Source organism: Egretta garzetta, unplaced genomic scaffold (assembly GCF_000687185.1).
Source record: "Egretta garzetta isolate BGI_Z169 unplaced genomic scaffold, ASM68718v1 scaffold231, whole genome shotgun sequence".
Taxonomy (NCBI): Eukaryota; Metazoa; Chordata; class Aves; order Pelecaniformes; family Ardeidae; genus Egretta; species Egretta garzetta.
Genome location: NW_009258727.1, coordinates 1,896,274 through 1,908,110, shown reverse-complemented (window position 1 = coordinate 1,908,110; position 11,837 = coordinate 1,896,274). Strand labels below are relative to the sequence as shown.

Sequence of the window (11,837 nt, the reverse complement as noted above, 5' to 3'; positions counted from 1 at the left end):
GAACTGATGTCTTTTTGTATAGAAGTGTCACTGGGGTATAATGACACAAAGATTTTAGTAAGCCATTACCATAAAGTAAATTAGTCTGAATTTGTGTATGTAGTATTTTGTGCTTGCAAAGTGTGAGGTAATTGCAGAGTCTTTTATTTTCTGTATTTCTGGTTGTCATTTGTTTATAGAATTACTGCTTTATCACCTCAGGGACATATTTTTTTCTTTCAAACTCAGAAAGACCATTGATTTTGCAGTGCAACTCCAGGTAAGGCATAGACTAGCCCTGTCTAAATCAGTTTGCAAAAGTGTTGAAATGGTGGTGTGTATGTGTTTGTTTTACACTCACTGTAATAACCAGCATATGGGAAATGTCCTTCTTATGACAAAAGAGATAAAGGGAGCATGCATCTTAATGACTGATTAGTAACACTTTAGAGCACTAGAAAAACAATACTCTTTGATTTAAGCAATGAAATTGTTAAGATTAATGTGTATCTGCTTATATGTGGATGGTACATAATCATTTAATCATCTGTTTACAAGTGAATGCATAGTTATGCTTGCAGGTTTTTTTTTAATAATATGAAGAAAAAATATTAATTTGTTCAAAAATTGTATTCTTTTTATCACTTTTATTCAGACTTCGTTCTGTGGTTTTATATTCCCACTTACTATATTTAACAAACAGTGGAAATTATTTGTTTTTCTTTTTTAGTAATATTGCTGGACTCTAAAGCACAACAGACAGAGTTGGAATGGATTTCCTCTCCTCCCAATGGGGTAAGTACTCCAGGCAAAAATTAAGTTCCTAAAGATAAGCAGTTATTTTAACAAAACAACTGAAAGACTTGCCTTAAACTAGCTCCCCCTCATATTTCTCCCAGTAAGCGTACCGAGTGTTTACGGCTTTTTCATTTTTAAAATGAAAAGACACGTACCCCAGGTTACAGTGTACAAATTACAAGCTAATTAAAAGTAAGAGCCTCTTTATAAACTCACCTAAATGTTCTCGGTAGCTTTATGTTTTGGAGTGTAATTCTTTGTGCTGTACCAGAAAGCTCTGTATATTTACAACATGGTATTTTAAATCACTTTTTCCTTCTTCCTTTAGAAACAGCAGATTTACTTCTGCATGGAAACTTTCTAAAAATATGTTTTTCATTTTCTGTATAATGGGTGATCATAAATTTGTTTACAATGTTTTCTTTGTAATTGAATAGCACAGATTGAAGTGCTCTAAAATAAAAACATTTATACTGCAGATGAGTTTGAAATGACATTCCAAACTTGAAACATCCCCAAGTCTTGAGGAGCTTGATATCTGGAAGTAGGCATGAATTATGTGGTTAAGGCCACCTCCAGCTTGCTTACAAATTAATCTCATGGTGCTCCATGAAATGTACCATTGTAAAGTACATCATTATAAAAAATGAGAACTTTAGAAAGATCGGTGTTATTGTCTTATTTATAATATATGTAAAATTGAGAAATGCTGCTTTCATTCTGAATTAAAAGTGCCATAAAACTTCTTCATCAAGCCTTGAGGACGAACATTTTCAGAAAGGTATAATGGGTATATTGTCCTACCTTAGCTCAGTCCTACCTTAACTCAGTCTGACAAACCATAAATTATATGGAGAGTTCTTACTCATGGAAGCAGTCTTGTTGAATCCATTGCGACTCCTTGCGTGAACAAGGACTTGGGGGATCAGGCCCTTAATCTTCAGCGCATTAAGAAATCTGGAGCCAGAAGAGCGTGAAGTGTGAGTGGGGATATAAAAGTGTAACAAATCCTTTAAATAAGAAGAATGAAAATCTGAAAGTGTCTTTCTTTAAAAGCAAGATCGTAAAATCAATACAAGCATAAACTGGAAACGAATCTAAGGACTTCAGAAAGAATGTAATGCGAACTCAACGTGTACGATGGCTAATAACCTCGGCATTAGAGTTTTGCACTGATTGAAGCCTTTACCAGAGGTGTTTGAAAGATTAGATTGGTGGTAATTATATTAGGCTAACCTGTAGATAATGAAAGACATGTCAACACATGTCAGCAGACTTAAAGATGAAAGTAGAGTCAATTTCAACAAATAATAAAAAGGCAACTTTTAGAGGTAGAAGCCAATTTCAATCAGGAATTAAAAGTGAATCAAAACTAATGACCAGATTCATATGCATGAGAGAGTTCAGAAGTAGTTGTCTGTATATTTAACATTTTACCATTTTAATAATGTAATTTTGAAAATAAATGTTTTTCTAGTTTTAATTACTGAATTTTCTACTATACTATAAAGACTTCATTGGAATAAACACAGAAAATACTCTTCTTGAGGGAAACTACTGCATCATCACAGTACGGAATATATCAGCCAGACACTCGTTAAATGCCTCATTCAACTGCAAATGTTACATCTAACAATGATCTCAAACATTGTTAAGATAACTAAGAAGTTAAAATACCATATATTGAAACCAATAGAACAGGACACATTCAAATAGAATTGCATGTGCGTCACCGTATGTTGCAGCAGGACAAAGAAAAGTTGAATTTTCTTGCTGTAAAAGCTATCACGGAACTGATCACTTTAGAAAGACTTTAATGAAACATGACCTCAGAGGGCATAGATGCAGACATGTCCTGAAGTACTGATGTATTTTTTTTCCCTGCAGAGAAGCAGGTACCCCTCCGATGGACTACTTGAAATAATAGCTCTGTGATTACAGAATTGAATCATAAATTATATTTCCTTAATTTTTTAGGAAATCATATTCCGTGGCTTTGGGAAAATACAGGAAGCTAGTCTTCAGCATTTAATGCTGGGGGTAATGTAAAGTAGGACTTATCTGAATTTAGTGTTTTGTATTGTTGTCCTTGACTGCAGCATAAGCATGTCTCTAATATTAGCTAGCCTCATGCAGTGAGCTTTTGACTCAAAAAAGGCTCATTTGTGTTGCATTATGAGAAATGGTTTGATTTTGTTAAATGTATTTTGTTTGTTGTTTTTTTTGTTTTACTGTCTGTTGGGGTGTTTTGGGGGGGAGAGGGGTTGGTGGGGATTTATAGATCAGTCCACATCAAAACGCGAGGAGTCAGATTCTGTTGCATGGTGCTTCACAGTTACTTTCACTTCAAAGATGAGATACATCGTCTAACTGGAATACCTCATTGCAGAATCTGGCTCGGTGTTTTGATTGACAACTGCTTATGCAAGATAAAAAAATAAATACCCCAAACTAACCCAAAACAAACAAAAAACCCCCCCCACAACACTACCTCATGTGAAATGGAGAATATAACAATCAGTAAAATTTTAGGCTTCGTGCCCTTTTCTCATCTTTGTGGGGCTTCGGGGTTTTTTTTTGTTTGTTTTGCTTTTTGTTTTTTTGTTTTGTTTTTCATTGTGGCAGAGCCAAAAGCCTCAGTTCAGGGGTCCTTTTTTTTTTTTTCCTTTCCTTGTTAATACTAGTTATTAAAAAGTGTGAAAAAATCTTACTCATTCAGCCCTAATAAATCTATTACGAAGATATGACTTTTTTCTATTCTGAGATTAATACAGTTCCATATGCAATCAGTTCAGTTAACTCCATGAACATTTAATAATATATTTCAGTAATTTAACACCACATGCATATATAATGCCATACATACCACATCTATATTAACTGTAGGTCTTTGAAATGCACTTTGATATTTACAACTTCTGTGCATTTCAACATCTGCAGTCGTGATCTGTTTTGTGGTGATAACTTCCAACATCAATTCAGCCACATCTGCTTTTTCTTGGAGCAGTAGACCAACATTAAAATGAACTCATTTGCTGTCAAATAGGCTTGCAAAGTACTGTATACTGCATGGTTCCTAGTCTGGGAAACCAATGCCTTCCACGCTTGGTTACCAGCGTGAGGAATGTCAGTGGGTGCTCCATCCTGCAGAGGTGCTGGGTATGCTAGTCCCACAAAGTACTTAAGCACATGCTTACCATTAAGCTCATAAGTACTGTCATTGATCTTAAGCTTGCGCTTAAGTGCATTATTGACACAGGGCCAGAGGGCTAAGTGCCATACAAAGAAGTCATGGCTGCCTGTATGGTCGGGTGAGGATAGCTCAAAAAAAAACCCACCCTAATTTATTACAGCTGCGGTTTCTGCAGTGAATTAAGTTTTACAAGAAATGTGAAAAAAGGTGAGGGACAGATATGTTTTGCTTACACCTGGGCAGACCCGCCTGGTTGATTTCAGTGGAAGGTTTGCCATTGCTGGAGGTGCAAATTCCCACATCACCAAAGGCTGTTAAAGACTATGGGGCTGTTACAGGCTTACCAGTTCGTTACATAGTAGTTATCCTAAAGAGGGAACAACAACAAACCCCATGCTTTGAACCAGTGAACTTTCAGTCATGTGGGTTGTTCTTAATTACGTGTGTAATCTCATGGTTCATTTGAACTCCCAACTAAATGAAGTTTGCTCCTTTTAACATGGATGCAGCCACTGAACAAAATGTGAGGTGAGGAGCTTCTGCTTGCCTTCTTTGGTTTCTAAGCAGAACAGAAGGTGGACTGAACAAAAAGAGGACAACCAAGTGTTTTCTTGCTTTCAGATTTTTAATTCTGTCCATTTTCTCTTGCCCTCTTTCTCTATGCCACTTCTGTTATGGAGAAGTGAAAATCATATAACTCACAAGTTTTCCATGCTTTCTGTACAACTGGAAGTTTAACTGGAAGTTTTATGTACACAAGTTTTATGTACTGTAACACTGGGGAATTTCAGTTTCTGAGACTTCACTGATTTTAGGTTTCTCTGGAAGCGAAGCTGCCCCTTTCCTTTTGGTCTTTGCTTACCCAGAACTGTCATGACCTTAATGAAATGTGGCAGAGCCCAGTGTGTAATACAACTTGGTACATTGAACAGCCTTCTTTGAAGCTCCCCCTTTACAATGGTGCCCATGATATGACAATGATTTTTAGAAGTTATTTATATGTGAGGAAGACGTGGAGGGGGAGTAAGCCTGCAGCTGTGTTAATATGCATTTTCTTCATTTGGGTGCTTAAGAGTATTTTAACAATAGCCTACTTTCTATGAAGCCATACTGTAAAAAAAGAGGAGGCTTGAGTTGCGTGAAGCCTTTAAAAATGCACAATAGTTACATCTGGTGGGTACTTGTTTTGTATTACTAACTGTTTGTTATTGTTTTAGTGGGAAGAAATTAGTGGACTGGATGAAAACTACACTCCTATACGAACATACCAGGTATGCCAGGTGATGGAATCAAACCAAAACAACTGGCTTCGGACTAACTGGATTGCAAAAAGCAATGCACAAAGGATTTTTGTAGAACTGAAATTCACTCTGAGGGATTGTAACAGTCTTCCTGGAGTTCTGGGGACTTGTAAAGAAACTTTTAACTTGTATTATTATGAAACAGACTACGACACTGGCAGGAATATCCGAGAAAACCAATATGTAAAAATAGACACTATTGCAGCAGATGAAAGTTTTACCCAGGGTGATCTTGGGGAGAGAAAAATGAAACTTAACACAGAGGTGAGAGAAATTGGACCTTTGTCCAAAAAAGGATTCTATCTTGCATTTCAGGATGTAGGGGCCTGTATTGCTTTGGTCTCTGTCAAAGTCTACTACAAGAAGTGCTGGTCCATCATTGAGAACTTAGCTATTTTTCCTGACACAGTGACTGGCTCAGAGTTTTCCTCTTTAGTTGAAGTACGAGGAACTTGCGTCAGCAGTGCAGAGGAGGAGGCGGAGAACTCGCCGAAGATGCACTGCAGCGCAGAGGGAGAATGGTTAGTGCCTATTGGAAAATGTATCTGCAAAGCGGGATACCAGCAAAAAGGCGACACGTGTGAACGTAAGTAAACATGCAGCTTGTAATATGTACATTATAGGTCATGTTCTGCCAACTTTTTTTTTTTTCCTCCAAGAGAAATACATCATCAGTCTGCTTTTAAAGTTTTTGGATCCTCAATCTGTAAACTTCATGCTGGCTAAACCAAAGCAGTCAGCACTTCTGGATAGTGAAATCAGCAGTTGCACGCTTCACTTTAAAATTTAAACAAGAAAATTTAAAGTTGTATGAAGTATAAATATAGATTCAGGATTAACATTTTAAACCGGTTAAGGTTATGTTCCTTGAGCTTCTTGCTAAGCAATTCATACCTATCATAGAACATCATATTAATAATCTCAGATATAAGTAGTTAAACAATTTGTTCTTTCTCATGGTTGGTGACAGAATTATAAGGAAACTAAAACTGAGGAAGAATGAGGCCTGGTTAGCAATGGGAAGAATACACACGCAATAAAAACTGAGTTAGAGGTTTGTGTCATAAGCGTGTACAAATTCATACAAGAGAGTATAATTTTAGATCTTCCAAACTGAATATTAGGTTTCCACAATAAAGTATGTTTTCCTTTTTACCATATCTTTTTGCTTAAAACTAACTCTAAACTTTTGGCTTGACAGGGTATCATGGTGATTAGTTGAAAATACTAGCAAATCACAGACTATTGAGTTGTACTTTCTAATTCAGACTGGTTCAGTTACCGTATTCTTAGAATAATACTTACCCTTAGCATTGCTGTCACTGGGGCTACGTGTGTAAGACTCTTCTGTTTAGCGTGAGAAAGGATGTTTCATTGCCTTTGCTTACAGTAAAATCAAGAGAATAGGCAGTTCGTTTGAAGACAGGTATTTTCATGTACACTTAACACAAGGTCTATCATTTCTGTTGTAAGATGACACAAGGAGTTATGTATTACCATATTTTTACTGTAAGATAGGCGGACATTTGTTGGTGAGAAATGTTTTAAGTCAAAAACTGGAAAAAAACCCCATAAATCTGTGAAGAGGAGAAACCTACAGAACCTCAGAACCAAAGCTGGCAGCAGTCACTGAATCCGAGATGTCTGTGTGAGGACTTCAAAATCCTCTACAGAGGATTACGAGCACCCTAAAAGAAAAAAAAATTGATCTCATTATTAATAATTTGTCCTCAGGAAAAAAAAAAAGGGTTGTGTTCTTGCTGAGTTTTTATGAGGAAACTTAGTACAAGGTGAAGTGAGTGGAGTTGATCTGATGCCTTTGTAGCCTCGCACAAATCTTTCATTGTTCTGTTGGGAAGGGATGAGGGCTTATACGCTGTGGAGTGTGATCTCATTAGGACTAGTCATAATGTGAAAAACTTTCCCCACAAAATCATTCAGTAGACTGTATTAAAGTTCTGTTAAGAATATTAAGCACTGTGTCCCACAGAAGCCTGTTTTGAGGTTTTGGAATGTTGTTTTTGAGCAACTGACTTTTTTCCTTTTCTTAGTTAACTTGCTCTTGATTACAGACCTGTTCGTGGTCGATGTAAGTAATATATTAATTTTATTTGACTTTCAATAAAGGAGAGAAAGCATCCAAAAAAGAAAGTAGTGTATGTTGGGAAGTGAGTGGGGGACAGGAGCTGAGTGAGTGTGGGGGGGATGGATAGAGAAAAAATTGGTGTTTGGTAACGTGAATTCAAGTAACTTGTTTATTAAACAGGCTTCTTAATTTCTAACCATGCTGATGTTGGTGAAAGAATTAAATGATAACTTGTACTTGAGTACAGTAGCGTTCTCATTTGCAAGAACACTTCCCATTTTTGGCTTGCTTCCAAAGCAATCGCTAAGAGAATACACTACTCTGGAAACGATCCAGAGGATCATTTATGGTATTTTTCCTCTTTTCTTTCAGTGATCCTGTTAAGAGTTTCAAAACAAACTCTGGCTCCGTATTGAGGCAAGTTAATGTACTTGAGAGGGAAAAGGAGGGAGGCAGGCACTCGCCGAATGCGCGCCGTTGGCAGCTCGGAGTCAGAACGATCTGGGTGACTGTGGCACACAATAGTAATTGCCGTCTGTGATACTTGTTAGCCGTGTCTGTGCTGGAGGATGTTATTAAGTATGATCAACTATGTAGTGACCGATAATACAGCTGGCACACTGATACCGCGTCTGTTTTTTGTGACAGATATTGAGAGAAACTTATCTGAACATTGACACTAATGCAACTGGCTATCTGTTACTGTCAAGCTGTGTAGCAGATCAAGCAGAAGCAAGTTGGCGTGTGCTTCCTTAACCCAGAGCTTTTATAGCCCTGTCTGAGGGCTCACTTCTGCAAATACTTTGTACCTGGCATGCTGTGTGACTTCTTTGGGAGTACTCATGGCAGAAAGCATTGTGCTCTGTCAGGATGGGCGGAAGTCTGTGATTCCTCTCTCACACTTGCTATAGCTCCGCTGTATTAACTTAACACAATAGGAAGGTCTTTTAAAGGTACAGAATAATACCTTATCTGGCTGCGTTGTAGCAAAGGTAGGAGTAGATGGCCACATTGTAGTTCCAAATTCAGCCTGTCACTCAGTGGGGATTTTCATTTGTGTTACGGTAGCTTGATTGGCTGGCTGTGATTGAAGAATGTGTGCCTTTTGCATACAGCTTCTCTCCTGTGCGTGAAATTTATTGAGCTCAGATACTAAAACAATTGAATTTTGATTTATACACAACTCTGCACTGGATGTGTTGCCAGAAGATTTTTTTGTTGCATCAATGTAAGTAACTGGGTAATGCTGGGAAGGATAAGGAAGAAAACAATCATGAGCGGTGAAACACATAACCTGGAAAATGAGCTCCCATGCGTTCCATCTTCAGTGCTCGATCTTTCAGGCTGAATTAATCTTTTTTTTTGGATGTGCACTGATTGCTTCTCACTGTAGGTGTGCCAAGGAGTCTGTGCCACCTCAGTGATCTATCGTGATAACACATATATGTGAGAGAGCCAAATTCCAGAGAGCTCACAATTGTCATTTAAAGCAAAATCTTAAAGCTGGGTGAAAAAAACACGGGAAAAGCATATGAGCCTCTGAACTTTGAATTGCAGATTCTTTTGCTTACATGCAAGGATGCTATCTCCTCAGTGCTGATCTTATGTCTGCTGGTGTGTGGCATTAGACCTAGGTGTGGAAGTTGTACCTTTTAAAGGATTGTCTTGAAAGGTGCCTAGCAAAGGTACAAGAAAGGTACTTAGAAATATTTGGTTCTTGCAACATCATGTATTGCATCTGTTCTGGAAAAAACAAACAAACAACAAACCAACCACAAAAACCCAATGAAGTTTGCACTAATTGTAGTGGACTCCCAATAGGTCTAACTTTGATTTTTTCCTCACAGTGGAGTCCAGTCGATACGTTGTGCATGTAAGGACCACACTGTGATCAGTGATTGGTATTTGACGGAGAAAATAATTCTTTGAGGCCTTCTAGTGTAATGTTTTTTCCATCTGTTCCATGTTGGTTGGGGGTGGGGAGGGAGAGAATTAAATTTATTCAATCAGAGTAGTAGAGTGATATTTCAGAAGGTAGGAAGTGTCTCTTAATATGACTGAACTGAGAAATTACATAGATGATTTGGCACAAAGTCAAAAAATTCAGAATTCTAGGGAAAACCAAATGGGTGCATTTTACTGTTAAACATTTTATAATACCATATGCATTAACAGTTGCTTTATTGGCCCCCAAATGGGGAGGGGATTATAGCTATTTGTACATTTTGTCTTGGTGAGGTAAAAAGAGAGCTACAGGCTTTTCTTTCCAAACTTTGTCATGTGCTGTACACTGTGCCAGACTGCAAGCTGCATCTGTTCCTTCTTTTTTTCTTCTTGGGACAAAATTTTATCCTTGACTTTTAGAAATATTACTTGATAACAGATCCAGAAACCGAATGTGCCTTATGCTTGGCGTATTTGTGGTAAAGTATGTGTGGTTGTGGTTTTTTGTTTGTTTTGGTTTTTGTTTTTGTTTTTTAATATTACTCCACTTAGCAGCTGATGTACCACAAGTTTACTAGTAGAGGGCAATAAATTAAGGGGGAGAAAGTGAATAAGTTGTCACTAAAAAAATGTTACCATACTTCTAAAAACCCCATGTTGCGCATATTGTGAATTGGGTGTAGAGTTTAGCCCAGGCAGTGTGTCCTAAAAGCTGTGGGTGACCTGCAGCTTGACTAATTTATGTTGACATTCCTTCATTTTCAACCTGAAAATGTTTTGCTTTGTGGAGAAGCGGCAATATGGTGGAAAAATTTCTCAATGGCATCTATAACATCAAGAGTCTAAATGTTTCCTTTTTTGATGAAGAAGAGTTACCTTTCTTCCATTTGCCTCCAAAATGACTCTAGGGAACAGAATGTAAGAATTCTCAGCAAATTGAACCAGAGCAGAGAATGAGGATATCTCTGAGCCTTGTAATTTTCTCTGAAGCCAGTGGTAGTTCAACAGGAGAGGGTCTACCTCCTTTCCTTTTTATCCCCTAACATATTAAATAATTCTTCTGTCCTTTTTTGAAGAAAGGTCAGTGTGATCTGATATCAGGTCCCAGATACAGCTGCATAGGAACAATTGGATTTAAAAAAAAATAATAATGTAAGTCTCTTTCCAAATGATCCTAGCAGGACTCAGAAAAATATACCAGATACTTTTAAGGTGAAAAGTAAGACCTTCTAGCTAGATGGTCAAGAATACTGAAGGTATTTCTACTATGAAATGCAGAGCTATTATTTCTGCTTCCAGCCCCCTTTGGAGTTTCTAGAAAGTTGAATGTCTTGGCTTTCTTTCACCCTGGAGTCTTATCACTGCCCTTCTTGTCAGAAAGATGTGGTAGAAAGATATATTTTCTTGCTACATCTTTCTTTCAGAACAGTCTAGTGTTCATGAAGAGGATGATTTTCACAAATGTGTCAGTTTCCCTAAGTTATTTGGGTTTCTTTGACCTACTCTGTTCATGTCCTTCAGCCTTTAAGATGTGTCAACACAGAGAAGAGAAGGGGAGAGGAGCTATGTCTGCTGTTAAACACATCCTCTTTGAAAAGTGGTTTCCAAATTAAACACAAAATGGCTTATGTTCTCAGTGGTCAGGGCTAGCCGTCACCTGAAGAAACTGGTGCCTTCATGTTTCATAGCATTTGTTCCCAGTCTCCTCTGGGTTGCCCTTGGGCCCTAAGAAACAGCTATTTTTTTGTAATGTTCCTTGGCCCGAAGTGTCTGAATTAGTTTGCTTACTATGATTATAGGCCATCATAGTTTTGGTGATACAGCATCCTCGCTCAAGTGCACAGTGACGATATGTGAGAAGTAAGGTGATGTTAAGTTGAAGTGATCAAGTGGTGGAGGCAGTGAAACCGGCTAGTTCTCATCCATTACACCATCAGAGTGATCCCTAAAATGAAGTAACTGCAGAGCTACTGAGGGGTTTAGTTTCCAGTGAGCTAGTTGTTTTGCTTCAGAAGACCTGACAGAAGTGAAACAGCACATGCAGTTGGGCAAACAGGAGCCCAGATCCTAGAACTGAAACTGTTGGATAATGCAGTTGAATGTAGAGCTCTTTCCCTCCCCCAGCCTCTCCTCTCCACCCCTGTCCCGCTCTGTTCCTCTTCCCAGATTCTTTTGACTCCAGGAATTAATTTTATTTTTGCGTTTTGCTAGAACTTTGCTGAATATCAGTTCCTTAAACTAAATTAACTAAATTTGTTGTACTTTTATTTTTCTTTTTGTCAGATACACTGCTATGTGCAGATTTGGGGGGGGGAGGAGCCAGGAATGAAATCTAAGAGAATCTTAGTGATTTCTCCATTTCTCCTTTAGTTACAGAGGAAGCACTAAAGCTGTCTTTTTACGGGTTTGGGATGCCACTGCTGAATTAGCTATGGTTGTTCAACAGCTGGTGTGTTAACTCCTTAGCCATAAAGTCTATCTTCTGTTTGTTCTAAATGAAGCTTTAGTTGGTATTTAGAGACGGAATCACATCATG

At 37.9% G+C, this 11,837-nt stretch overlaps 1 protein-coding gene across 5 annotated transcripts in view; it reads left to right on the top strand.

Annotated features, from left to right (window-relative positions):
• The first annotated feature begins 714 nt into the window (after positions 1-714).
• EPHA7 (EPH receptor A7) overlaps positions 715-11,837 on the top strand; it is a 161,965-nt gene continuing 150,842 nt past the window's right edge. For all 5 annotated transcript variants that reach the window (XM_035888758.1, XM_035888762.1, XM_035888761.1 and 2 more), the window contains exons 1-2: positions 715-774; positions 5,188-5,857. In XM_035888758.1, coding sequence (XP_035744651.1) covers positions 5,254-5,857 — 604 coding nt within the window. In that variant the 5' untranslated portion in view covers positions 715-774; positions 5,188-5,253. The remainder of the gene's footprint in view (positions 775-5,187; positions 5,858-11,837) is intronic.